This window comes from Leptonotus elevatus, chromosome 13, assembly GCF_054856555.1.
Source record: "Leptonotus elevatus isolate MCC_2025b chromosome 13, RoL_Lele_1.0, whole genome shotgun sequence".
Classification (NCBI taxonomy): domain Eukaryota; kingdom Metazoa; phylum Chordata; class Actinopteri; order Syngnathiformes; family Syngnathidae; genus Leptonotus; species Leptonotus elevatus.
Window position 1 is genome coordinate 4,372,469 of NC_141251.1, and position 24,754 is coordinate 4,397,222.

A 24,754-nucleotide genomic window follows, 5' to 3' on the forward strand; every position below is an offset into this window, starting at 1 on the left:
GTGATTTGGGATGAGTGATTCAAGTGTTTCCTTTGCGTATTTTTTTTTTTGACATTGCGTAAACACACTTTGCTTCAGACAGTCTGCCGCCACATGGTTTAGTATAAAGATTCCAAACTACTAGAAAAAGCGCTTACTAAAGTATCTCTGGTTGGTTTATGTTCAGAAACAGTAGGGTTCTTTCTCGAACAATGAGCCACATACAGAAGAGACGAGAACTGTGCAGCACTTTGATTTTTACATTGCAGGTTGTTTGTGGTCCTCACAACAATGCTAAGCTCACAGGCCACTGACTTTGACTATTGATTTGCTTCAAACTCTCCGCACAATGTGGACAGCGGGCTGTTCATCATATGTGACAGGGATGTTACCCTAGTCAACATGTTGCAAAAGAATAGTGCAGCAGCATCACAAAGCAACTGCTTAAGAGGTGATGATTTATGCCACCAAAAAGTGCAATGTAGCAGAAAAAGAGGACGCAGCGAGTCGAGGCCGCTTTTATTTTTCTCGCCGCTCATTAAACGAGCGAGTTGGGGGCTCCGAGGGGACCGTAAAGACGTCGTTCAAATTGCTGATTTATACCTTCCTCCTCCTGCTTCTTCTTGCGGTCCTCTCTATCTCCAGCTGACAATCCAATCGCAGAGTAGTGCTTGACCACTGCAACATCTGTCCATCACATTACTTTCACATCATCTTAGATTAACAAAGAAAGAACATTGAATTATTTTCTTAAATTGGTGGGATCAGGTGGAACAGCAGAGGGTGGCAGAAACTCTGACTTGGCCATCATCATATTCAAAGTAGTGATAGACCGATATGGTTTTTTTTTCAGGGCCGATACTGATACCGATTATTAGTAGTCAAGGAGGCCGATAACCGATATTTCAATCCAATATTAATTTGCCGTAAAAAAAAGATAAAATTTGTGTCAAAAAAAAATTCAGTTACTTTGTTGAAATGCTATATAACATGTTTGTTAAAATAACTTTTCAAGTTTTCAACACTGAAGTTATTTGGTTTAATTTTAAACATTTAGACATTAAACATCGAAAAGACAGCTTTATTTAAAAATGATAACAAAAATTACAGGGAGCTGTCTGGGTCATCAGACAATCTGTTAAGCGAAATTAAAAACTGAGCAAGTAGATAGCTCCCTAAAAATTTTATTTTTTTTACTGTAAATAACATTTTCCAAAATTTCAACATATTTCTTAATTAAAAACAAAACAAAAGAACTAAATGAAACGTGTAGGGAGTTCCCAGTGTCAGCATAATTTTTTATAAAGTGGAAATTTAAATAATACACAAATGAAAAATTACCTGTATCTCACTGAGCAACAAATGCATGCGAACATAGCTAACGCGTTTGAAAATTTGTCTGAACAATTTATTTTCAACAAGTAAAAAACTGTCTGCGAACATCTTACAAATCCTGATGAAAAATCCCAAATTCGCTACATTCGCAAGCATTCACCGCTCAGTGAGATACCAACTTTATCGGCCTTCCGATTTGTAATAAGAACAATGCCGATATTTTTCAAAATGCCAAATATCGGCACCGATAATTGGCCCGGCCGATAATCGGTCTATCCCTAATTCCAATGCTTGTTTAGTGTTAGCGCAACATTTGCACAACAGCTACAACTGCTGTCATCAAGCGACAACAAAACCACAACATGACCTCATTATAAATCGATCCCATCATCAGCAAACAAGAAACTTCATAGCTCCCTTATGCCCCTACCTCGGACTTTCTAGCCTTCTCCGACTTCTCTTCACATCAACTCTAAACGGACGGAGACTGCGGCACAATTAACTGCTGACTCGGGCTTAGGCACATTTAACAATAATGTGTAAGTCACAGACAAAATGCATAATGGCGACATTATCGCACGCTGCAGACAAACTCATCGAGGCCAGCGGCCCTCCTTCTCCCCGTACAGCTCTTTACTTATAATGAACTCCAGCAAAGTCCTGCCATTAAAATCTCAACTGGAGTAATTGGCAATTTACTTTCTCCGCAGCATCATTTAATAACACGGACTGGCGAAGCCTTACGACGCAGTGCTATTTATTGGGATTAAATAAAAGGCAGTATGAGCATTTGCAATATTTTAGAAGTTAACGCTGAGGTGTTGTTTGGCTTCAAAAAGCAGCAGCACTTGCATGGTTTGGCAATACGTGATGACCCAGTTAACATATGGAATTCGGATCAGGCTCTATGCCAGGGCAGCCCAGATTTTCTTGTATTGTCATGAGTCTGTTTATTTAAAAGAAAAAAAAATGCAATTTAAAAAAAAAAGCATAGAAATATAAAGCATCGGATGTAAAGGAAACATATAATAATTAGCTGTCCACTAAAATGAAAGAAATATACAACAATTAAACGATGAGAAAGTATGATAACATTAAACTACTTTAAGCACATCTAAAATAAAAATAAAAATTTGCAGCCTAGCAGGTGTTTCATACGGAAAAGGATTAGGGCCAGTGAAGAAAGAAAAAAAAAGTTTGGCAAAATTCTCTCAAGTCTCACATTAAAGTCAGAATTCTGACTTTAATCTCAGAATTCTGACTTTAAAGTGAGAATTCTTACTTTATTCTCAGAATTCTCACGTTAATCACAGTATTCTCACTTTAAAGTCAGAATTGTCACAATTCACACTTTATTTACAGAATTCTAACTTCATAGTCACAATTCTGACTTTAAAGTGAGAATAGTAGTAGCACTAATAAAGTCAGAATTCTGAGAATAAAGTCAGAATGCTGCCAAACTTTTTTTATCTCTTCACTGGCCCTAATCTTCCGTAGTTTCACTTCCCAGCATTGTGTAGTTGGTGGTGGTTATGTCCCATTTCCCTTTCACTTTGTGAACAATTTGTGGCAAAAATATCAATGCGTGTCACTTCCTCACCTGCCTTTAATGCAAAATGTTTAAAATATAAGTGGACCCCCAACAATTTGTGCAATGATTGGGACCAAGCCAGCCTACAAATTAGTGTATAACTGACACCTCATTGAAATGCATTTGAAAAAAAATATTTTTTGTAAACCCAAATAATGCTTCAAGAAATGGTGATAAATTTCTCATGTGCATTTTCCCCCCCAAAAATGGGGGTTGGCAACAACAACAAAAGTGGACAGGTGAATCCACAAGTGCAGAACGTGAGTATGTGAGGATCCACTGTATAGCGATAGAAAGAAGCCAAAACTATTACAACGCATTTCACCATGAGGAATAAAAATACAGTTAATCTCCCAATAGTGCATAATTAGACATGTTCAAAGTATACCCTCAGAATAATTCCAGGCTGATTAGTTTGTCCCATTTTTTGCACCCAGGGTTGCGAGCGTCAATTTAAATCGTTGAACTTAATGATCTTTTCCGCCGAATTAGCGTACCAGCACCTGATGCATATGCAACAATTATAAAAGCTCTTCAGCGGCAAATTAAGAGGTCACGACTAGAGGGTCTGGCATTCATGTTGAATGAGTATCGGTTCACTAGCTGACATGTCTAGAGGGCCTAAAACATGATAGGGAAACTTAATTAACACTCAGAGAGTAATTTGTGTTTCAGTGTGTGGGGGGGGGGGGTTGCTTTAGTTTCACGGCCACAGAACAGCAACATAACAGTTGATTCTATTAATACGACCGAGCAGCTAATTTGTAAGGGGAAACGAGGAGGTGGGGGGGTGTGGGGAGGGGAGGGTTCAGTCAATTTTGCATTGAGTGTTTACATGCATGACTGAAACTTTTAACATGATAACCCTAAGAAATTCATTTGTATCGAGGCTAAGAGAGGAAAAGCAGTTTAAGCAAAGAATTACGCGTCTGTCAGACATGCAAGCCCATTCAAGGCCAGAGGCTTATATTCACCAAAAGACTAAACAAAAGAAGCTTCCATATACAGCTAGGCCACCTCTCAGGCACCTGCGAGCAAGACACAGACACGATACTAGCGGGAAAAAAAGAGACAAGGGCAAAGACAGCTTAACTACAATTGAGAGAAAAATATGGCTGAGAGAGAGCTTAGCGGCAGAGAAGAAAAAGGTCAGGGATGAGGCGTAAGCAATAGAGAAAAGTGGAGGAAAATAAATGTGTTCTGGGAGTTCTTTGAAACGTTCCAGTAGTTCAGACCTCGCCTTGGGCTTAGAAGACCCTGAAAAGTTCAAGTTTATCATCATTTCACCTTGCAGTGCAGAGTGAAGTAAAAAAACGACTTTCTTATTCTTCCCCTTCTGGACAGTCTTACAACGTGAGATGCAAGAAAATGAGGCGGGAGTGTAAACGCCACCGACAGTATGAGAAGAATTTCTGTCGGTGCCAAAGAGAAAGACGAATTGAATAAATGTGAAGAGGAAAAGGAATATGTCCAGTCAATTTTTATCATAAATATCTTGAAACTGACAGATGATGACGAAGATCAGTGGTTCTTAACCTGGTTGGAGGTGCTGAACTGTACCAGTTTCCTATGCGCATTTACCAAATATTTCTTTATTGAAAAATTGTTGTCAACTTGAAGGCTTTAGGGTTTACTGGAGAACAAAATGAACACGGAGAGTAACCTTTTCATCGAATCTGGCCCTCTTCTTCACCTTGAATTCAGAAAGCCTTGTGTTCTTTTATTCCCCATCTCCATGCAGCTCAATTCGGCATTGCTCCCCCTCAGCTCAACTCTATATTTATAAGAGCACTTTAAAACAACCACCTCTGTTTTCCTAAACCGGAACCCAGATACAATGAAAACAGCAAAGGCCCCAGAATTGAACCCTGTGGAACACCATACTGTACGTTCTGTTATACATGTGAATTCATATTGCACAAATTCAACCAGAAACTAATTTTTTTTTGCTCGGCGGTGGTAACTTAGTATGATAGGATGACAATAATAAAGAAATCACATGACGTTCTATCACAACAGCCGCAACTCGACGACCGAGCACATCAAATTCCCTGCAGCAGCCAAACAATGTAGCGTGATCACCTGCAGCCAATGATGGCCAAGCGATTCACAAAACATTTTGGGTTTGGGTTTGATCAAAGTACTGCCATTGGATAAATGCTGTACATAATGTAGCTCGCAGACACAGATTAGTTACTGGTTTCAAGGTGTACGGCGGTTTGACTCTAACACAAAAACCCTATGCCATCCCATCACTGCACTTGTACTAAAACAAATCCTATTAAGATAATTAATTAAAATAATATTACCCATGAGTCAGCTGCAAAAGCAAAGAGCAGGAAGCACAACTTAATGCCTTTAAACTATATTGCGTTCTCCCCAGACGACAGTGAGTGGAAGGCTTCTCTCGGGATCGGTGGAACATTAACCCACCCCAAATCCTTTTTGTTCAGGATCAGGGATCAAACGTCTTCAAACGTTTTGCAAAATCAAACACGTCGTTGCGCGAACACGCTGACGAGCTGAAAACGCAGAACCGTCCCGCTGTGATGGTAATGAGAATCAAAGAATGAAGCCTAATAAGCATATTCATAACACTGATAGCTCAGGCGATAAAACATCATGAAAAAAAAAATCGTCAGGCAGTCGCCCACTTTGTCAACAACAATGAAACCATAATCGGGCTGTTTAATATCACACTCTGGATGATGAGTGATGGAAAATGCATGCGTGCCTTCGTGTACTATAACATGTTGACTCCCTCAACGTCATTTCAATCAACCGCGGATTTAACAGTGTAGTTTAGGAGTCAAACGCTTCCGTGGACATCTGCCAGCTTTCCTTGTTGGACGCGTGCCAGTGTTTATGCAAAGCAAAGAGGCCCTTCGACTGCATTAAAAAAAAAAAAAAAGAAAGACAGCCATAAAGGCAGATTGCAGTTGACCGCAAGGATGAACTGGTAGCATTAAAAAAAGCAACGCTGTGGAGTTGAATTTGAAGAACCTCAATCTACCGACCTCACTTCCTAGTATTGCTTCGAATATCATGTAATGGGTAAGCATAAGACTGTGCCAGCTAACTCTGGGAACTTGTTGCCAGCAAGTCAAAGGGCACTTAGAAAGACATTCAGACTCATGGACAATTTAGTCTTCTTGAACATAAAAGACAAAGACGTTTGACACATGATCATTTTTAATAGGAGGGGGAAAAAAAAGTGTCAATCTGGGAATTTCTTTAGATGACAATTTTGGAGCTTGAAAATATTTGAAAATTACGTTTTGAGGTGGGAACTAAAAGCCAAACAACTATGGTGCCAGCGTGACCAATTCAGTTGTAAACCGAGAACTCTCGATCTGTGTAAGAATTTTACAGTAGTCAGGTTTCTATCCAATTGTTTCAAAAAATGTACGCGAATTTACTGAAAATGTGCAAAACGGACACGTGACTTATGCCCGTTTCCATCTGTTGTTCTTTTGACAATATTGACTCCGCCGCTGTAGGTGGTGGTATTCACCATAGAGATGTGATCCATCACTAATTTAAAAGAAGAAGACGACCAGGAAGCGACCGCGCCGTGCGATGACGTCGTAAGAGTTTTCTTTTGTAATTCTTGATAAACCGTAGCGTTTCTTTGCTGTTTTCCATCTAAAATAGCACGAATCACTTTTGTAATGAATTCCAAAAAGATTTCTGTTTCGTCCACCCACCCCCCAAACATACCTTACTTTATCGTCTGCCATTGCTTTAGGACTACAAACGCACGTGTGACGTAATATCCGGTCGAAACGTGCGATGTGTATCCGGTCTTGCCAGCGGTTATTCGCAAAACCTTCCATAGCCAAAATTAGCATTTTCCTTTTTTCGATACGCTTCAAAAGCCACCCCCTCTAAGAGTAAAAACGTTTTTGCAAATGTTTTATTTTCGCATTTCTTGAAAATTCAAATACAAATGGGGGGATGGAATTGCGAAGGTAATCTGGGATCTATAATAAGGGTGGATATCTTGCATGTTGTGCTAAAAATTTCTAATCTATAGATATTTAATGCTACCCGTACACAAGTTCTGTTATTCAAGCATTTCAATGAATTGGCTCGGTTTGTTACTCAACAATTATTTAAATATGTAAGAACTTCAGTTCAATGAGAAAGCCATTCATTTTCATAAACATTTTTCTTTTAATACATTTCAAGGACCTTATCAAATTATTGGGCCTTGAAAAGCCTACTTATGTTTATTCATGCAGTCGGAGTCTAAGCGTCTGCACTCTGAGGGAATTACAAGCAGGAATGCAACCGATTGAGTTGTAAGGGACATGTGACCATATATTTTACGCTTCCTTTTGATCCCCCTCCACCGTGTCCAACTGTCAGCATCACCCACTGAGAGCGGCCGCAGCGTCAAAAACCTAACGTCTCTCTATCAGCGCAAGTAACAAGGCAGAAAAGGCAAACAAGGGCCGGGGCCTTGCTTCAGCATCTTCGGCATCTTTTCAGTTTAAAAGCTTCACTTGGCATCGGCGGGATACATCCGCCTGACACGAGTACATGTCAGCCGCGCTGAAATAGACACTCATGCCGAGACAATGCGAGCCTTCCTCCTCCTCTTCCTCCACCTCCTCATGCCACCTCTCTCCTGAGAGGCTCAGACGTGAGCGAGTGGGCAGGAAGGAAGGAACAAAACACATAATAACAAGGGAGTGAATTAAACAATATGCATGCAAAATGCTTTCAGCACTCACTGGCCACCCACACAAACTATGTAATTTCTGCCTCTACAAAAAAAAAAAAACCTAATCAAATGCTCAAATTTGACACTATAAGGGAGGTGTGATTTTTTTTTTTAATGGGGCAACAACTCTTGTTTAATGCATTCCCTCTTTGAATGGTGCAAGTTGTGCAACCACAGCAAAAAAAGACAAACTGAGCATTATCTTTGGATTTGGCAGGTGTATCTAAAGAAAAAAAAAAGTGTCGTGATCTTCAGAAACATTCAGCCTCGCCTCCCCTGCGTGTCCTCCAGTCGGAAACATTCATCCACGAGTCCATTATGAACCTGTCAGCACAACCGTTTCCTCGCAAGCATCACAATGAGCTGCAGCATTCAGGTGGTGCGTCCCTTCGTTTCCATCTCGTCCGTGGCCGGCCTCCATGTTAATGCAAGCCATTAGCGGCACTTTGGAGGGAAATGGCTCGTCGTTAACGAGGAGCGCGTGGGAGGTTATTAAGTGGTTTGAGCAAACTCCAACTGTCATAAATACCAGCAAGAGTAAATATCCGCACCCCATCCCCACCAGTCATAGTGAGTTAATAATGTGCAGAAATGCTCATTTACGAGTCTGCTACTAGTTGTCGTTGCCGATGATGATAAAAAAATCTTAGCTTTATGGAGGCAATTATGCAACGGTGATTCTAAACGAAAACGGATAAGTGCCGGCGTCTCTGAGCCTGTAAATGCAAATTTTTGGAAATGGGTCTCACAGGGGACATTGAAAACGACGCCGTTATTGCTTCCGTGTAATGCCGCATTCCAGAAAAGTGAGAAGTAGGACATTTTTGACCTTTGATGGGTAACAGTGTACCGGCAAATGAATGTATGCAGACATCAACAACAACGACGGTGTTCATCATGAATACGAAAACGACAAAATCTTCTACATAGCACATGTAACAGTGTTTTGTGGTTACGCTACACACAGTTATCAGTAATTGTGGTTTTCAGCACACCAATTACAATCTACGACTTAATGACACCTTGAAGAGAATACACGCATATCGACAAATTGGGCCAAATATGAGCATGGTCTCTCCTTTCTTTAAAGTAAAAGTAAAGGTCCAATAATAAGAGTCGTCTTAAAAGATGTTCCTAAGCAATTATCCTGTGGTGTGGGGTGTGTCAAGGCTGATTTTTGTGTTGGGTGTTTGTAAAACCTGTCTCCCAAGTCATTTGCTAAATTTTTTATAAAAAATGGCAAGAAGAGTTTGCAACAGCAATGTCGTTCCAAAATATGCTATCAGTTAGCCTAGCTCTTAATTTTCCACCACGAATGTAATTTTGAGGAATTCTGGAATGCGGTGAGCTACAGCTGTCGACAAAATGGCTTCACTTAGCCAGGATGAATATTTTCCCTTGAACATTTTGGATCATACCCGCCGACAGAGGCTGCCGGCGCCCACACAGACGAGAGGATCACAGCATCCTTTTATCACTGAGGAGAATCAAACACCTGCTGCTTGGCCACATCCACCCCGCCGCCCAAACTTCACAGCCAGGAAAGGGAGGAAGAAAGAAAAAAAAAAAAACAGCCGATGAGCATTTGTCGAGCGCGCCAAATCCATTCAGCGCACAGAAATGTTTGAAGTGTCTTACGCTTAAAAATGTGAAGATAGCGCGGTAGCTCGGAGAGGTGTAAAAGTGTTCACAGTACAGCTATTGAGACGACAAAGCTTCACAGTGAAATCCTCTCCCAACCCGCGAAAGCATTGAGAACGTCGCTAAATGATCCGTGTCGCCCGGAACAGGCTTAACTGGATGAATGGCTGCAGTACTTGCAGCATTACAAAAGGAAAGCGGAGACCTTTGCCAAGGTCGAACAATCCTAATTTGGATCGGCACCAGGAATCTGGATGGCGGTTAAAAGTTGGTCAAGATCATACCAAATACCATCCATATTTGTTGCCAACTTTTTAAAGTTGTGTTGATGACAAACAGCCAGTCAAAACATAACCATTTTCTATTGGTGGAAGTAACGACTAAAATCACCGCCAAGGACAAACAAACCCAATTTTGGATCGAGACAAAAAAAAAATCTGGATTGTGATTAAAGGTTGATCAATTCATGTTTGGATTACACCTAATCCAAATCTGTTTTCAACTTTTTGAGTTATGTGGTAAAAAAATATATAGAGACGCGGTTGAAAACGTAACTGTCTCCATTCACAAGATGAACTACAACAATCCACAACAAGGTCGAATAATCTGAATTTTCATCAGCAATCGGATTTTGGATTTGTATCATGTTTAACGATGAATTAATTCATCCTTGGATCATGCCTCCATTTTGGAACTTGAGCTTGAACAGTGTCAAAATGAATCCATTAAATCAACAACTAATCAATTTTCAAATTAATCTAACTACTTTAGCAATTGATTATAATCATTCAGAGCCATTTTATTAATATAAAATGGCCGAACTCCTTTGATTTCAGCCTCCTAACAGTAAATATTCTCTTAAATCCCTCATGAAAGCAGACTAATTAGCTTTGTGTTTAATGAAAGTGGGACATTTGTAAACATCTACTTTTACTTTAGAAAACAATGATCAACATGTTTGCCTGTTTTCAGACATTTAATGAGCCAAATGTGTAACAGAATCCTAATCAATTTATGTGTGTGTGTGTGTGTGGGGGGGGGTATTCTACTATATTATATATACTATAAATAATTGTTATTTGAAGCCATAGTATGAAAAACATTTGACATGTAAATGAACTGAAATGGACTCAGAAGTGTACAGTATATCAAGAAGCAATTCTCAGTTTCAAAAATGCTGATGAATACATTACTCGCTCTTGTATTAGTGCTTAATTGTTGGTTTTGTTTCATCATTAAACAATTCCAAATAAACAGCTCATCGATAAATAAACGACAGTAATAATTACCGACCAATGACTACTTAATTCTAAACATATTCGACAGTGACAGGTCTACAGACAACTTTCGCGAAGTCCCTGACTGGGACCAAAACCCACGTCGCTTCAATGCAAGTCAGGCGAGTGAACCACAACCATGAGTGACCAGATTATACGGAATCCTCATGGTCGTTTTTAATGATCTCTGCTCTTGCTAATCCCAAAGATGTTTGATGGGGTTCTATACTAGAGCCTTCCCCCAAACTGTTCCTACAAAGTTGGATGCATATAATCTTCCAAAAAGGTAAGACTGGTGGGATAACTACGAAGCTATAACAAAACCGTCGGATTGATTAATGAATTAAGAGGCCGTTCACAGTACTGTTGTCCATAAAGCACTCTTTGATTTTGCATTTCCCCCCCCGGCGTTTTCCTTCCGGTGATACATCAAGAGGCCTGACAGGAGCCGCGCCACATGCATTGTGAAGCAACATGTGATGTGTTTGCAGCTTTCATATCAGAGCACAAGCGGACCGCGGGGACGCGAGAGGAAGTTCAACTCCCGACGGAGTCGAGGAATCGCCGCTGCGAGCCGGACTGACGGCGGCTGGGAAAATCCCCGCGAGCGGTGACAGATTAGATATGTGACAGCAGCGGAGGAAGAAAATTGTTGAATATTACGTTACGGATAAAAAAAAATAGCCGTTTTTTTAAATTTTATTTTCATGGTGCAATTAGAGTCTCATAAAACTTGTAGAGCGTGCTGGAGACTTTCTCAACTGTTTTTTGGAGGGCACATTTCTCCTTTGTATAATGCCCACTGTGTGTGTTTTTGCGCAAAAACTTAAGATTTTGTGAATTGAACTTGACTATACTATGATTTCCTGTTTGCTCAGTTTACTATTGACACTTCTGATTGGCTATGAATGTTCTTGTTCATTCCATTAAAAAAAAAATAAACGGCTTAGAGAATACTTGATTTTGAAAAAAATACACCGCAGGTGCACTTCCACATCCTCATTTGGCGCAGCCTCTCTTGTAGCGACTTGTGCAAACAACCTAGGTTAAACTTAACTCCTCCCCAACATGCAGAGCTTGCCCCTCGGTTGAGATATACTACTTGCACATACTTCCTTGACACCAATGACTGTATTACTTTACTTACTTACTTAACACAGAAAAGGCGTGAATAGGTAAATTTGTGATGAGCGAACCGCAAGGTCATAAATAGCAAAGATCTATCAGTAACGACGACACCTCCTCCACACACACACACGCACACGCACACAAAAGGTTTAGTAAAAATGGTGGCAAAGCCATACTTTTGTTTAAATGAGGCTCTGCCATTTATTTTAACTTAGTTCCTTGACACCAAGATACCACCAAAGCAATACTTTTACATATGTCCTGTATATATTTTTATACCCAAATAATCCACGAATGGGTGAATCTGAGCTAACCACGTGAGCATCAATTACAAATATGCAATGAACACCGTACATTATTTTCATTGTTGCCGTGTGTGAAACTTTCCCTCCACCAACTTTGACTTCCTCCTATGACGCGAAATTCCAGCCGCTTTGTGACAATGCCCAGAAGGGGAGAGAGCAGATGCCGTTTGCCAGCAGCACATCTGCATGCAGCCTCAATCTCCACCCCTTCAGTGTCCAGACAATAGCACTGCCTACTTCCTCCCTCCTCCTCCTCCACTTGAAGCTTTCTTCAACTGAAACCTCCAAATGCAGCAATAAAAAGAATGCTAAGAGTTGCCCACTCACAACTATTAGAAATGTAGGGATTTGCAAGTTTCACACGGATAGTTTCACGTGCGGGTGCTTTTATGAGTGTTTAACTCACTAATTAGTTTCGCGACAGCTATGGGAACGTTAAATTCCAGCTAACTTTTACTTTTTGTGTGTGCGCTTTAATCCCACTTGTGACAACATTCCGTGTCACACGCGCGAGGAAGTGAACGCAACACGGAGTAGTTGGGAATATCCTCCCGTATTTCATTTTACATGCTGGGGGGGGGGGGGGGGGGACTCCCAATGACAAAACGCCACATTAGCACACGCATTAGCATGGTTTGTTGGCTCTAATCTTAACAAATGAAGTCCATTCCTACCTCCTGTTGGATGTTGAGTGACAGTGAAAGCGTCGTATCCGGAAGCAGCATCGCAGGCTACGCGCATTTCAAACCGCCTCGGATTTGGATCATAATCCACCTTTTGACGAATGTCAACAGAAACTTAATCCCGATTCCCGCCGGCGCTGGTGGCGCGTCAACGCAGCCCGGAATGTGTCCCGTTGTTGACTTCAATGGCGCGTAAACAATATCCTGCTCTTCTTCTTCTTCTTCTTCTTCTTCTTCTTCCGTCCCTCCTGCCAGGATTGAGAGGTGCGTATCACTTTTTTCCTCCTCCTCCTCCTCCTTCCTCCTCCTTCTTCTCTGTGGCTTTGTGAATGAGGCGGAGCCATTTGCTCAATAGTAAAACACACATACACGCACGCACTCAAACTCTCTTGCGCTCTTCTGCTTAACACTTTTCTTCTTAACAAAGAAGAACTTCTTTGAAATTCTTCTTTGTCTTCTTAGTGATGTTTTGATGTAAAAACTTTTTTATTTTTTTTATCTATTTATTTAATTGCTCTTGACGAGCTGTATGTTAGGAAAAGAATGTAAATAAGAGTGGCAAATAAATGTATTTTTTCAAAAAAAAAAATCTTCTTCCTCTTCTTCTTCTTCTTTTTCTAGGAAAGTTAATTCTTCTTAGGAAATATTAGTAATAACATTAATATGATTTTTAACCTAAATTATACTAATAACCTGGTAAAGCATTTCTTGTTAGCTTTCATTCAATTAGCATTTGTAGTTTTTATTCGCCCTTGTTGGATCAAAATCTTGACCCAACGTACTGTTTCAAATCCTCAACCCAATGTGCTGGGTTAGCTATGTCAACCAATTTGGGCTACTTTTGACCCAGCAGAGTTATTTACCATCAAAGCAGAGGATGGTAAAATATGCTGACATTATTGTGGGCCAGCGTGCTGACAAATTCAACATTTTATTGGTTAAAGATTTATTGGTGAAATCCGATTGGACAAAAAAAAAAAATCTAACATTTACGTACTAGAAGCAGTGCAGCCAGGAAATGCAGAGAAATGAAGAGAATCGACTGTTGGGAATCACCTACTTTAATTGAATGGAGCAAATATTAAAATAATTGTTGTAAAATGTAAATGTAGGTCAGTGCTTGTTGTAGTGTTAAAGCCAGGCCTATTGGTTGTAGGTGTAATGAAAGGTTGCACTGTGAAATAAAACTAGAATAAAACACTACTCAGCCTTTGAAGACACCTAAAAACATACAATGGATTACTGTAATCACATTTTTAAAGTACTTTATCTGACCTTTACCATATTATTGCACGTTCAGTCTACTACTAAAAGCGATTAAGTAGGAAAAGCTGTCTTCTTTGAATCAAAACGGCAAAGGACACCAATAGGAATCATCTGTATAATATCATTTAACCTTACTTGCTTTTAGCGTTCTGCAGCCTCGCAAATTATTAAAACAACACACCTCCTCACGTCTTTATCTGCTTGTCATTAGCCTTGGTTGTGTGAGCACACAGAAGATCAGAGACGAGCAAACATTTACAGCATATCTGCAGCGAGCGACGTTAATTCTCCCCCCCTTTACAATTCCTCCTGGCGCAAAATGCAGGTTTGACCTTTTTAAAATGCAACACGATTCTTGGACTTCAGAGTGTAAGATCGTGATGCGTGCTGCTAAATCTGAAGGATTTGAACGCACACCGGCAGAGAGCCGCATGCTCGCCGCCTGCTAATTCCCCACCTTGCTGGGGGGGTGGGGGGGTTCGGTTAATATATGAAGACGGGTTATTCATATGATGCATTCAGCTTTAAGCAAGTCTCTCATCCCTCGACCTTCTAGTGTATGCCAAAATGTGCTCTATGCAGGCAATGGGGTATTAACGTAGACATTTAAGACAGCAGGAAGAATAAAAGCAAGAATAAATAAATTGACACAATATTGTATCGATTTTTGGAATTATTTGTAGCAAATACACTGCAGAACGGCAGCATAGGGTTCGGGCTTTACTCGGTTTCTTGCTCTAACATACATTGCTGGTACTAAGCAAGTAATAGCATAAATGATAGCGCTCCTATTGGAGACTCTTGATACTGCACATGACATACCATACTTTAGATTTGTTTTAAATATATTATTAGGGTTAGATTATATACAACGAATAAGGTAAATACTTAATAATTAGTCATGTATAATTTCAAGGCTTCAAACTGAATTGATACATATAAGCTGATTTCTATCATCTATGCATTCCGAGTGCATCCATCCTTCTTCAAACTCTCAGGCGTCATTCCTGATGGAGTCCATCTTGTATGCTCTTTGTTTACAACGGGCCTAAATGTAATTATGCCCGCCCACCTCCATGCTAATCAGCATGCAGCATGTTGTGTTGGGATGTTCCAAAAAACAAAACACAATGAGCCAGCTACACCATTCAGCGCCAGTTTCGGCCCTTCGGAGGCTCGTCCAAGGTCTGGCGAGATTTTCCGGGGACGACGAATGACAAGCAGTCAAGGTGTCGAGTGGTGGCATGCTGTCGGGATGTTATCTTTCAACGGTCATCACATTCTTAGAATATCACTGGAGCAAGGTGGCGATACTTCATACTTATCACCTCCACGTACATGCCGCATAAAATAAAAAAAAGTGGCATCATGAGCCATGAAGTGCTTTTTTAACTAAAATTGCTATAATTTGACAATGGAATTATAGTTATTATTTTGGATCACGGTGTTATGATGCAATTGGTTTCCATTGACTTTGGCCGTGGGACAGCGCAGGGACAACATTGCTCCTGTGCAAGCTTGCTCATATTTGGAAGTTGCTTAGCCGCCTACCAGGAAGTAGCATGGATGTTTTTCCCGCCGGTTGCTAGCCTGTTAGCACACGCCAATACCTCTTCGATTGGATCCTATTTGTCATCTCTTGCCCTTCCGAGATCCACTAGACTTCATCTGGACACAAATATTTTCAATTGGCAACCTTCAGAGCTCGGGCTATAGATCGGGAAAACTAGATTAGAATTTTGTGACGTTTTTTTGCGGTAAACGCTTAAAAGAATGCAAGTCGATGTGTTTATAGTAAGTTAACAACTCAATTCATGTTTCATTTACCTTTATTTTAGTTTGAGCTTAATCTAATTTACGTAACATTGACGTACAAATGAATCTGTTTACTATATTACAGATTTATTTATTGCTTGTGTTTGCTACAAACTACATTGGAAGTGTACCTTGAAAAAAACACCACATGTTAAATCGCAATCACAATATTGAGGAAAAGTAGAAAAAGTCGATTATTATATCAAATCGCTTAGCCCTAATAAGAAACACATCATTATATGTGAACAAACGGTATCGCTTCATAGTTCCGGCCTTCCCTTCTTTTCTTGTTGCTGACAAAGCGACTGGCAAATCAACCTCTTGCCACCCCCCCCCCCCCCCTCCTCAAACAGCTGCAAAAGCTCTCCGCTAGCTCAACACATCAAAAGAACATACACACGCACACCTGCGAATAAATCACAGCGAACGCTAAGAATGAAGAGAGCATAGAGTGTGTGGATTTAAAACCCCGTCTCGTTTCATATTCATGAGGTGCAAAGCTGTAGTGCTCTCTGTTCTTGTTGTTTACCGCCTTGTACTGCCTCGCGTCCTTGGGAGAAGGTTTGATATTCCACCAAGCAAACGTGTTGACATAAGCTTGCCGTTTTGCCTCGCCAACACGATGCACGTGACGCACTGCACATACTCACACACATAATCTAATGTGCTATCCTATGACACCTTGTTAGGTATTAAAGGTCCCCTCGTAATGTTTGTAGCTATTTTTGACTGATTTGTGTAGTTGCATGAAAGGGGAAAAATATTTGACAGCTCCCATGAAGCAGTGAGGTTTCTATACCAGTGCAAACTACATACAGTAAAAAACAAACAAACAAAAAAACAAGAGGTGGCAAAAGTACTCACTCTACCATCAGGTAAACCAAGGGGCCACCAAATGTCTTATAAAATCGAACTAATAAAGAATTTTATGAAATTTAAAGCAACAAAAAATTGGAACCAAAGGTTTCAACCTTTTCCATTGACACCAAAAGTTGATTAATATTTTTTTTATATATCAATTACAGTAAATGAAAAGATTCACTTGTGAGATCCTAAAAAGGACCGGAAGGAATTTATCTAGCTCAGAAAGTAGAATTTCCTCAAATAAATTGACATTGTGATAATCAGTGCTGGCCTCTCCCCGAGCTGTTTTTTGGGTCAAGTTAAATCAAACAAAACACGACTTTTATACGGTTGTTGGTTTCCCTAAAATTATCAGCGCAATAGATTTTTTTTCTCGAACCTAGCATGTTTTTTTTTGTTTTCCACTTCCAATTTCATCACTTCCAAATTAATTTTGTATTTTGTATTTTTTTTTTTAAGATAAATCTACTCATACCATTATAACATCAATAACAAGTTAGCAATTTATAGTTTTGAGGGTTGGTTTTTTTTGGCTTTGATTTGAGATACAGTATTGAACTCAGTCACTGCCATTGACGGCTATAGGCGTCAAAAATTCATTTTAACTATTTCTATTAGTTTTTTTTTTTATCCAAAAGAGTATGAAAAACCTAGAATTTTTTTTATTGAAAATTTAGAACAGATATAAAATGTGTGATTAGTTGTTAGTTAACTAGTGAAGTCATGTGATTAATTACAATAAAATAAATAAATAATTAATAATAATCGCCTGATTGGCCTAATTAAAAAAAAAAAGTATTAAAATGTTAATTTTATATCTGTTATTAATGTACGATAAAAAATGTGGTTTTCATAAAAAATGAAATTAAATGAAAAAAAATATATATAGTTTATATAAATTTTTTACGTCTATAGTCGTCAATGGCAGAGAATGAGTTAATATTGGATGGATTGTAGAATTTGTCGTGTAGGCAACAAGAGGCTCTTCAAATGAGTAGTTTTACTTTGTTATTTTTCTTCTTTTTAATCAAGTAGTTGTCTTTTTACAGTTATATGACAGTTTGTAGTTCAACGATGTGAGCGCTACCTTTGCAAAAGTGAAACCACAGCTAATTAATTCTTGCCCGCCTCTCCCCAAAGAAGACTTAGCAGCAGCTGCTCTGAAAGCACTCTGTGGGGAAAAACATCAGCTTTTGAGGTAGGGGAGAGCTGGGCCTCCCATAAGTGCTTTTCTCCAATTCGCTCCCACGCGTCGTCTCTCTGGAAATAGCTTTGTTCATCTCACATGTTCTCATTTGTATTGATGAAGAGCTAGTTGACTGCCTGGCTTTCTATTTAAAAAAAAGAAAGAAAAGCCAATTAGTCTATCTAGGCTGTCTGACATTGAGTTGCTACCCTCTGTTGGTGAGAATTTGAACCGCTTTGGGATGGCCATGAAGCAAAATAAGGTAACCAAAATACTGGATAAATGCCGTTTAGAATTGTTACAGTTAAATAGCCACTGTGCTGCCTGTCAAGTTGAACATTTTGTTTTAATCTGGAAAAAAAAATGTTAAAAGAATTGTATAAAACCTAGCACGCTGTAAACACCCACCATACATACACGCCATATATTAAATATACTGACCAGACAGCAGCACAAGGGAATATAACGAGGGCATAAATGTCAATGTATACAATTGTGTTTTTTTTGCAAATCATATCCACTATATTCAATTTAACATACAAACAAAATTTGGTTGAGTAATTCATCTCCATCTTCATTTGTCAAAACAGTAAGGATAAGGTTATCTGCTGCTTAAGCACTATAGGCTATGTTGAATATTAAGATGACCTTCTGACATTCCATACATGCTTGCAGTTGAGAGAAAAACTTTTGTATTATTCAGTTCGTTATTAAGACAGTTGTGTCCTTGTATAAAGTGTACAATATGTTCTCTGCACATTTATTGGGAGAGGCTCCAGCTCCCTTGTGACCCTTAAAAGGATAAGAAAATGGCTGAAGCATCTTATTAGTTAGTGATGAATTTGTCAGGGCCAACAAGGCACTATCAGAAGCCCTGACTTCCAAAATGTGTTCCATGAAATTGTATACATTTATTATGTATAACAGACTGTCTATTATTGTTACTTCATAGTATTTCTTTTGGCTGCACTGCTTCCAGAATGTGTACATGGATGTTAGATTTTCGGCCAATCAGGAGTCAGCTTTTACGTGTCGCTATGTTAGATTTTCGGCCAATCAGGAGTCAGCTTTTACGTGTCGCTATGTTGATCTACTCTGCCCAGGTATCCTTTGATTGGTTGGTTGGTTAGAACTAAACTTGTCACAGCCAACTTCAGCTAGCAAAACACATCTATAGCAATCTACACACACACTCATAATCGTGCTTTGGCATTCATAAATTATTTGGTTTTGTTTTGTGAAGCTATTCTCTATTATTCATTGAAAAACTCGTTTTTGTGCTTAGGCCAATACAATCTTAGCTTTTCTGCCATTTTGTGGCATCTATAGTGCCCAAGCAACTATGTCGAAGTGAGTTTAATTTCATGGCTTCATTTTGAGAAAAAAAAAGAAAAGTGCTTTACCATGATCTCGTGTCATCAACCTTTTATGACTAAGGGGGGTTCGCTGTACATTTAATAATCGGAATCCCTGGTGAGCACATTGTATTTTATTTACTTTTATAAATATCGACTGAACTGGTGTACTGTATATGTGCACAATGTTATGTGCACAATGTGGCATAGTTGCGTATTGTATAGTACTCTTTGCTTTTTATAATTGTGACACGATAGCCATGACATTAAGAGGTGGATTAAGTCCAAATGCACGGCCCTCCACTGCACTTCACATGGGTCGGGAAGCTGCGTTGAGATTGGCGAAGCCCAGCACTTCCAAGCTGTCGTAGTCGTCATAGGTGTCTTGTCCAAACCACATGAAGTCTCCTCCGTCCAGAGGTGCCTCCGCACACTTCCTGTGGTGGTCACGTGAAAAGCGCCGGGCCTTGGTGGGTTCCACGGTGGGTTGGGTTGCAAAGTCGGCCCCGTAGACGGAATTTTTCTCAGTGGCAAGTGGGGTCGATTGTTGGCACAAGCAGAAATTTGACTTGTGCTGACTGATGTCCCTGGTACATTTTCTACGGCCTGCACCCTGATGGCATGAAAGAGGAAGTTTGATAAAAAAAACAACAACACAATTTGTATCAAAAATGAAAAAAACGATCTACTAATTGGATCAATTGTCCCAACTTTCTGTTTTTTTTTTGTTGTACAAAACAACCTATAACCTATTTTTTTATAATCAGTGTAAGAAATAACCCAATTATCGGTCAAAAAAGCAACCCACCCCATATGCGTTTAATTTGACCCAACGTTTGGGTTATTTTGTACTCCACGTTAGATTTGTGCTGTTTTGTGGGTTACCCAAAAAGGTCAAATTGACCCAAAAGGCTGTGGGTCCCTTTTTGACCAGCTGTTTTTAGAGTGTAGACGCTTAAAACTGTCGGGTCAAAAACAACCCAAACTACTAAAAATTCCCAACAGTAGGCATGTATGCGGTCTAAAAACAGTTGGGTCAAAAATAACCCATTTAGGGACAAAAAGAGAGCAACCCCACTTTGATCAATTTGTCCTAACTTTTTGGTTTTGTACACCATCAGATTTGGGTGAGCCAAGCGGCGGTTTGTCCCTTTTTGACCCACAATTGGGTTATTTTCAACCCAACTGTTTTTAGAGTAGGCAGGTTGGTGGGTTAGGTAAATACTCACATCATCAAAGACAATGATATTATCCTGAAAGGATAGCTTGTTGTCATGCTGCGAGCTTGTATACGTCCTGGATTTCTGTCAAACAGGAAGACATTCAAACACACAAATACAAAATGAGAACACTTCAGGGAACTGCTGAGCTCACGCTGAACTAACAAGCCAACAGTACTCCAGTTCAAGATGTCAGTCATTAGGCCACACCCCTTAAAAGCACACACTTATTACACGAATGTGACAAAACCACTGTATTCCTTAACGTTCTCTTTTAGTGTGTTTTATTATGTTTTTATACAATACAGTACTATTTTTCTTAAGAACACAAACAATAGACGACTACCCCCCCCCCCCCCCCCCCCCAACTACCTTGGTTTTGAAGCAATGACTATACATTGAGGCTCAGTAGTTCTTGACACATACCGGCTCCGTTTTCTGCTTGGTAAAGCGTTCAAACTTATAAGCTTGCGGCAACTGATCATGAATCTGAGTCAGCATCCTGCCGGTGCTTGTCGAACACTCGCGATTCCTCCCCTCGGTGCGTTGTGCATCTGGATGAGGAAACTGAGGAGAGAATTAGCACGGGCCACATTAGGTATACAGTACCTGGATGCAGTATATTTTGTCATTATATATATATATATATATGTGTGATATTTCTTGCTTGTACGAAATATTAATGATGAGACAAGACGACGTGCTTGCTTTTTTTTATCTGGCTTCCTTCTTGTACATGCACGTCACTGATCAGTTACCAACTCGCAGTCGTGTCAGTCTGTCAGACTTTCACCAATAGGGGGTGCTAATTCACAGTAAAACATCTGTGAAATGTTGACTGACTGCTGTTTATGCAAACGTTACAATATGGTCGCTCTAAAGTGTAGATTGTTCACTCATCCCTAGCAATACATAATGGTTCACTGTATTTCACATGGATTATTATTATTATTATGCAGGATAAAAAGTGAAAGGCAAGGGAAAAAGCGATAACTGTAATAATGCTAGGTATAAAATTTCTCAGTGCAAGTAACTGTCATTAGGATGAAAGGGAAAAAAAAATTAAGTGTGATTCTATATAGTAATATAGATGATACACAGCAGTACGGTAGTTCTATTGCACGTAAAAACGTGAAATTAAAAAGAGTAAAATAATGAAATGTAAATATTCTAATATAATAGTATAGTTAATTTTGAACAGTGTTTTTTGTTTGTATTTGTCAAACCATACCTCTGAGTAAAATGCATACTATTAAAAAGGCACTTTTGCATTCAGATGGATATGCAGTGAGTTTACAAGGTCTGACTTGAAAAAAGAGAAATTGTCTTACCCAATTGCCGTCATTGCTCATTGACGAATAACGCTTGCCGCCTTTTACCATGCTGACACAGTTTGACAAGAGTAGTTTCACTGCAAAATGTACACACACACACACGGCCCATCTTAACAGCTCGTGAAAACACTGGTGACTATGGAAACTGCACTCAACAACCAACGTTGATATGTGCTTTCAGTTGGTCATGGAATGCAAAAAGGAAGGCGGAAAAAAAAAATTAAGGCTACAATTACAAATGAACAGATATTTGACACTATACAGAACAGTAAAGTTAGATTAGCAAATCAGTGATTTTATTTCCACAATTCTCAAAACAGCTTATTTTATCATTGAGCAGTTTATTAGCAAAACGTTTTTAAAAGTAAAATTTCTTTTCTGATACATTTCAAAACAAGGGATTAAAAATGTTATAAAGGTTATTTTCTCAGTCATTTTAAACAAGTTAAAAGTCGACACATTACATTATGGTAATGACACAAGCCTGCGCTAAATAAATGACAAATTATACATTACCTGGAAATGAGTAGTGTGAAAAAAAAACACTGAAAAGACCCTCGCAAAAATGAGATGACTGAGGGCATACGCACATACATACATACTGTGACATCATCAAATGTGTAATAAGGTGACACAAGGTACTTTGATGAGGTTCGACTTCTTTCTACATCATCATTGCGGTTCAAATCATAGACTCTAATACCTGTTATCTGGCAGGACCTCTTTGATAAACCTTAATCAGGTTCAAACTCTCCACTGCGAAACAGAATTTGCTAACCACTCGTCCACCATGCCGCTGCCATTTATTATGACACAAAATAAATGTTATTGTCACTTTTGAGAGCCGCTCCCGATGCTCTTGCTGTCTTTCTTCCCATTCCTGTACAGGTGCCTCTTCAAATGCCTGGCCACACGCTGCCACCTGGAGGAAATCGACCGATGAGTCTGGGGAAACGGTCTCGTGTACGACTTTGCACGTACCTCTCCTGCGCGTCGTTGTACTTATTCAGCCTGTCTGCCTCTTCCTTCTTCTCCTCCATCCACCGCCGCAGGAGATGTTCCTTCTCGCCTCGTGCCTGTGACAGAGACTCCTTTAGGCCGCTCTGCTCCACGTGCAGGGTGGCCAGTTCTTTAACCTGCCGCTCGATGGTGTACTCGTGTTGGTAAAAGGTCGTCTTCAGGGCGTTGCCTGCCTTAGCCAGGGTGAGAGCCTCTTGGCGGTGGTGGGACACACTGAATTGGAACGGTAAGAATTGGTGATTCGGCTTACATTTGACATAAATAAGGGCAGAACCATCATAAAAATGACTTAAGGAGTGCCGCAGAGGTCTAGTTCGGGACCATAGCTGTTTTTATCTGATTTTGTTAAGGTACCCAAGGAACTTAACTTAGCATGATTTTTCTATGTCAGAAACGTCAAGCAGGGGTCTGTCTGTCTGCTCTTGGGTCACAACTGTTTTATCAAATTTTGTTACGGCATTAAAATAACTTAAAAGTTTAGACCCTGTATGCAATGTAGAAAGTCAATATGTGTACAAACAGTACACAGGAAGTTGAAAAAATAGGGTCCATAGAAACAAAAGAAAAAAGGGATTTTTTTTTTGCATGCTATCAAACTAAGCAAACAACTTTCCATGAGTAAAGAACCAACATAAATGACATGTGGACCTGTTCTGGGACCACAACAATAATGTATCCATCCAATAAGCTTAGATGTTTTTAAACCCTTCATGCAAGGATGGAAGTTGAAAGGTTACAACCCTGTAAACAGCAAGTTGCACACCATGAAACTCAACAGCTTCCTTGGTGGAGGTCCTTCTTACCGTGACTGCCAGTGCTGCAGCTCAGCATCTTTGAGATACAGGACAGTGGTCAAATCGGAGACGGTCTGAGACAGCTGAGAAGACACAAAACACAAGAAAAGACTATGAAGGTGTGCCAGAAGTTCAAAGTTCAATCTCTGTTCTTACCTTTTCAGCAAGATGCTCACTTTCTCTGAGGCCAAGTTGAAGTAATCTGACATTCTCCCCAACTTTTACACCATCTTCTGAGCTGTAGTAAGTCGAGTGTAACATTTTATTTGTCAAGTGTCAACAAATTGTGTAAATAACAATGACAAAATAACAGTTGACTTTTCTAACCTTGTTGACTGGATATCTTCTAAAAACTGCTGGCGAATTTCAAAGCGTTCTTCCAATTGAGACACTAAAACATGGGATCAAGTCAAGTCAAGGCTAGTAGAGGGATAGAATGTTTAAAATATCAAAAAATGAGGACCCTTACAACTTGTATACACGCCCTCGTATGGAAGTTTCTCTGTTTGGTCTCTGAGTTGCAGTTGAGCACGCACATGACTCTTCCAGCTGGCCATGTTTAGTTCACAAAAATGTCGTATTTTTCCTTTTCTGACTCACCAAATTGAGTTTTGTTTTCCTAATCCTCCACGTCCCGATAAATATGTGGTGGTCGAACACAACAGCTGATTGTTAAAACGCTGGCGTCAGCTGATGAATGCTCCGCCTACAGCTGGCACAGTGGTCTCCTCTTTTATCAAATCAACAGCGGACTGAAATAATAATTTAACGATTAAATAAATAATATAATTCGTTTCTTTAAACGCATGTTTTTGTGAAACCGGAAATTATTCTGATTGTACGCTGGGCAACAACTACATCGAAAAATTCGTGTGGATTTTTTTTGTAATTTTTTTTTTTAGCACTGCATTATATAATTTAATGACACATACAATCTACTTGGGCCTTTAATATATATATATATATATATATATATATATATATATAAAATATCTACATGAGTCAAACAGGACATGAAACGTAATAAAAACTTTAGCAATATAATTTAATATGGTACAAAATATGACATTTCATATTAAAAAAAAAGATAAAATGAATATCTGTTACACAAAATTACCAATTTAACACCAGTTCTTTCCAGAGGTAAGGAGAATTTTCCCAACCTTTCTAGAACGGTGGCCAACCAAGTGCTTCCGGGTTCACGTTCTCGAGTTTGACAATTGTATTTATAT

The 24,754-nt window shown here is 39.5% G+C and overlaps 3 protein-coding genes across 7 annotated transcripts in view; all 3 read right to left on the reverse strand.

Annotated features, from left to right (window-relative positions):
* ctbp2a (C-terminal binding protein 2a) overlaps window positions 1-12,956 on the reverse strand; it is a 50,859-nt gene extending 37,903 nt beyond the window's left edge. For 2 of the 4 annotated variants that reach the window (XM_086092349.1, XM_086092354.1), the window contains exon 1: window positions 12,660-12,956. The gene's annotated coding sequence lies outside the window, so the exon portion shown is untranslated. Of the gene's footprint in view, window positions 1-582; window positions 694-12,659 lie in introns of all 4 variants that reach the window. The other 2 variants (XM_086092351.1, XM_086092350.1) reach the window with 2 other exon arrangements.
* Window positions 12,957-19,270: 6,314 nt separating this feature from the next.
* tex36 (testis expressed 36) lies at window positions 19,271-22,321 on the reverse strand. Its single transcript, XM_086092355.1, has 5 exons — window positions 22,225-22,321; window positions 21,706-21,785; window positions 20,801-20,941; window positions 20,384-20,458; window positions 19,271-19,767 (listed from the first exon to the last, which is right to left on the reverse strand). The coding sequence occupies exons 1-5, from the start codon at window positions 22,319-22,321 to the stop codon at window positions 19,465-19,467; spliced, it is 696 nt and encodes a 231-aa protein (XP_085948481.1). The 3' UTR covers window positions 19,271-19,464.
* LOC147163540 (autophagy-related protein 16-1) lies at window positions 21,984-24,337 on the reverse strand. 2 transcript variants are annotated; one of them, XM_086092357.1, is made up of 7 exons: window positions 23,992-24,337; window positions 23,850-23,913; window positions 23,679-23,760; window positions 23,532-23,605; window positions 22,845-22,941; window positions 22,690-22,784; window positions 21,984-22,630 (listed from the first exon to the last, which is right to left on the reverse strand). In XM_086092357.1, the coding sequence occupies exons 1-7, from the start codon at window positions 24,077-24,079 to the stop codon at window positions 22,540-22,542; spliced, it is 591 nt and encodes a 196-aa protein (XP_085948483.1). In that variant the 5' UTR covers window positions 24,080-24,337; the 3' UTR covers window positions 21,984-22,539. The 2 variants fall into 2 exon arrangements, with proteins under 2 accessions (XP_085948483.1, XP_085948482.1); XM_086092356.1 differs by having other exon boundaries at window positions 21,990-22,630; window positions 22,690-22,941; window positions 23,992-24,317.
* Window positions 24,338-24,754: the final 417 nt, after the last annotated feature.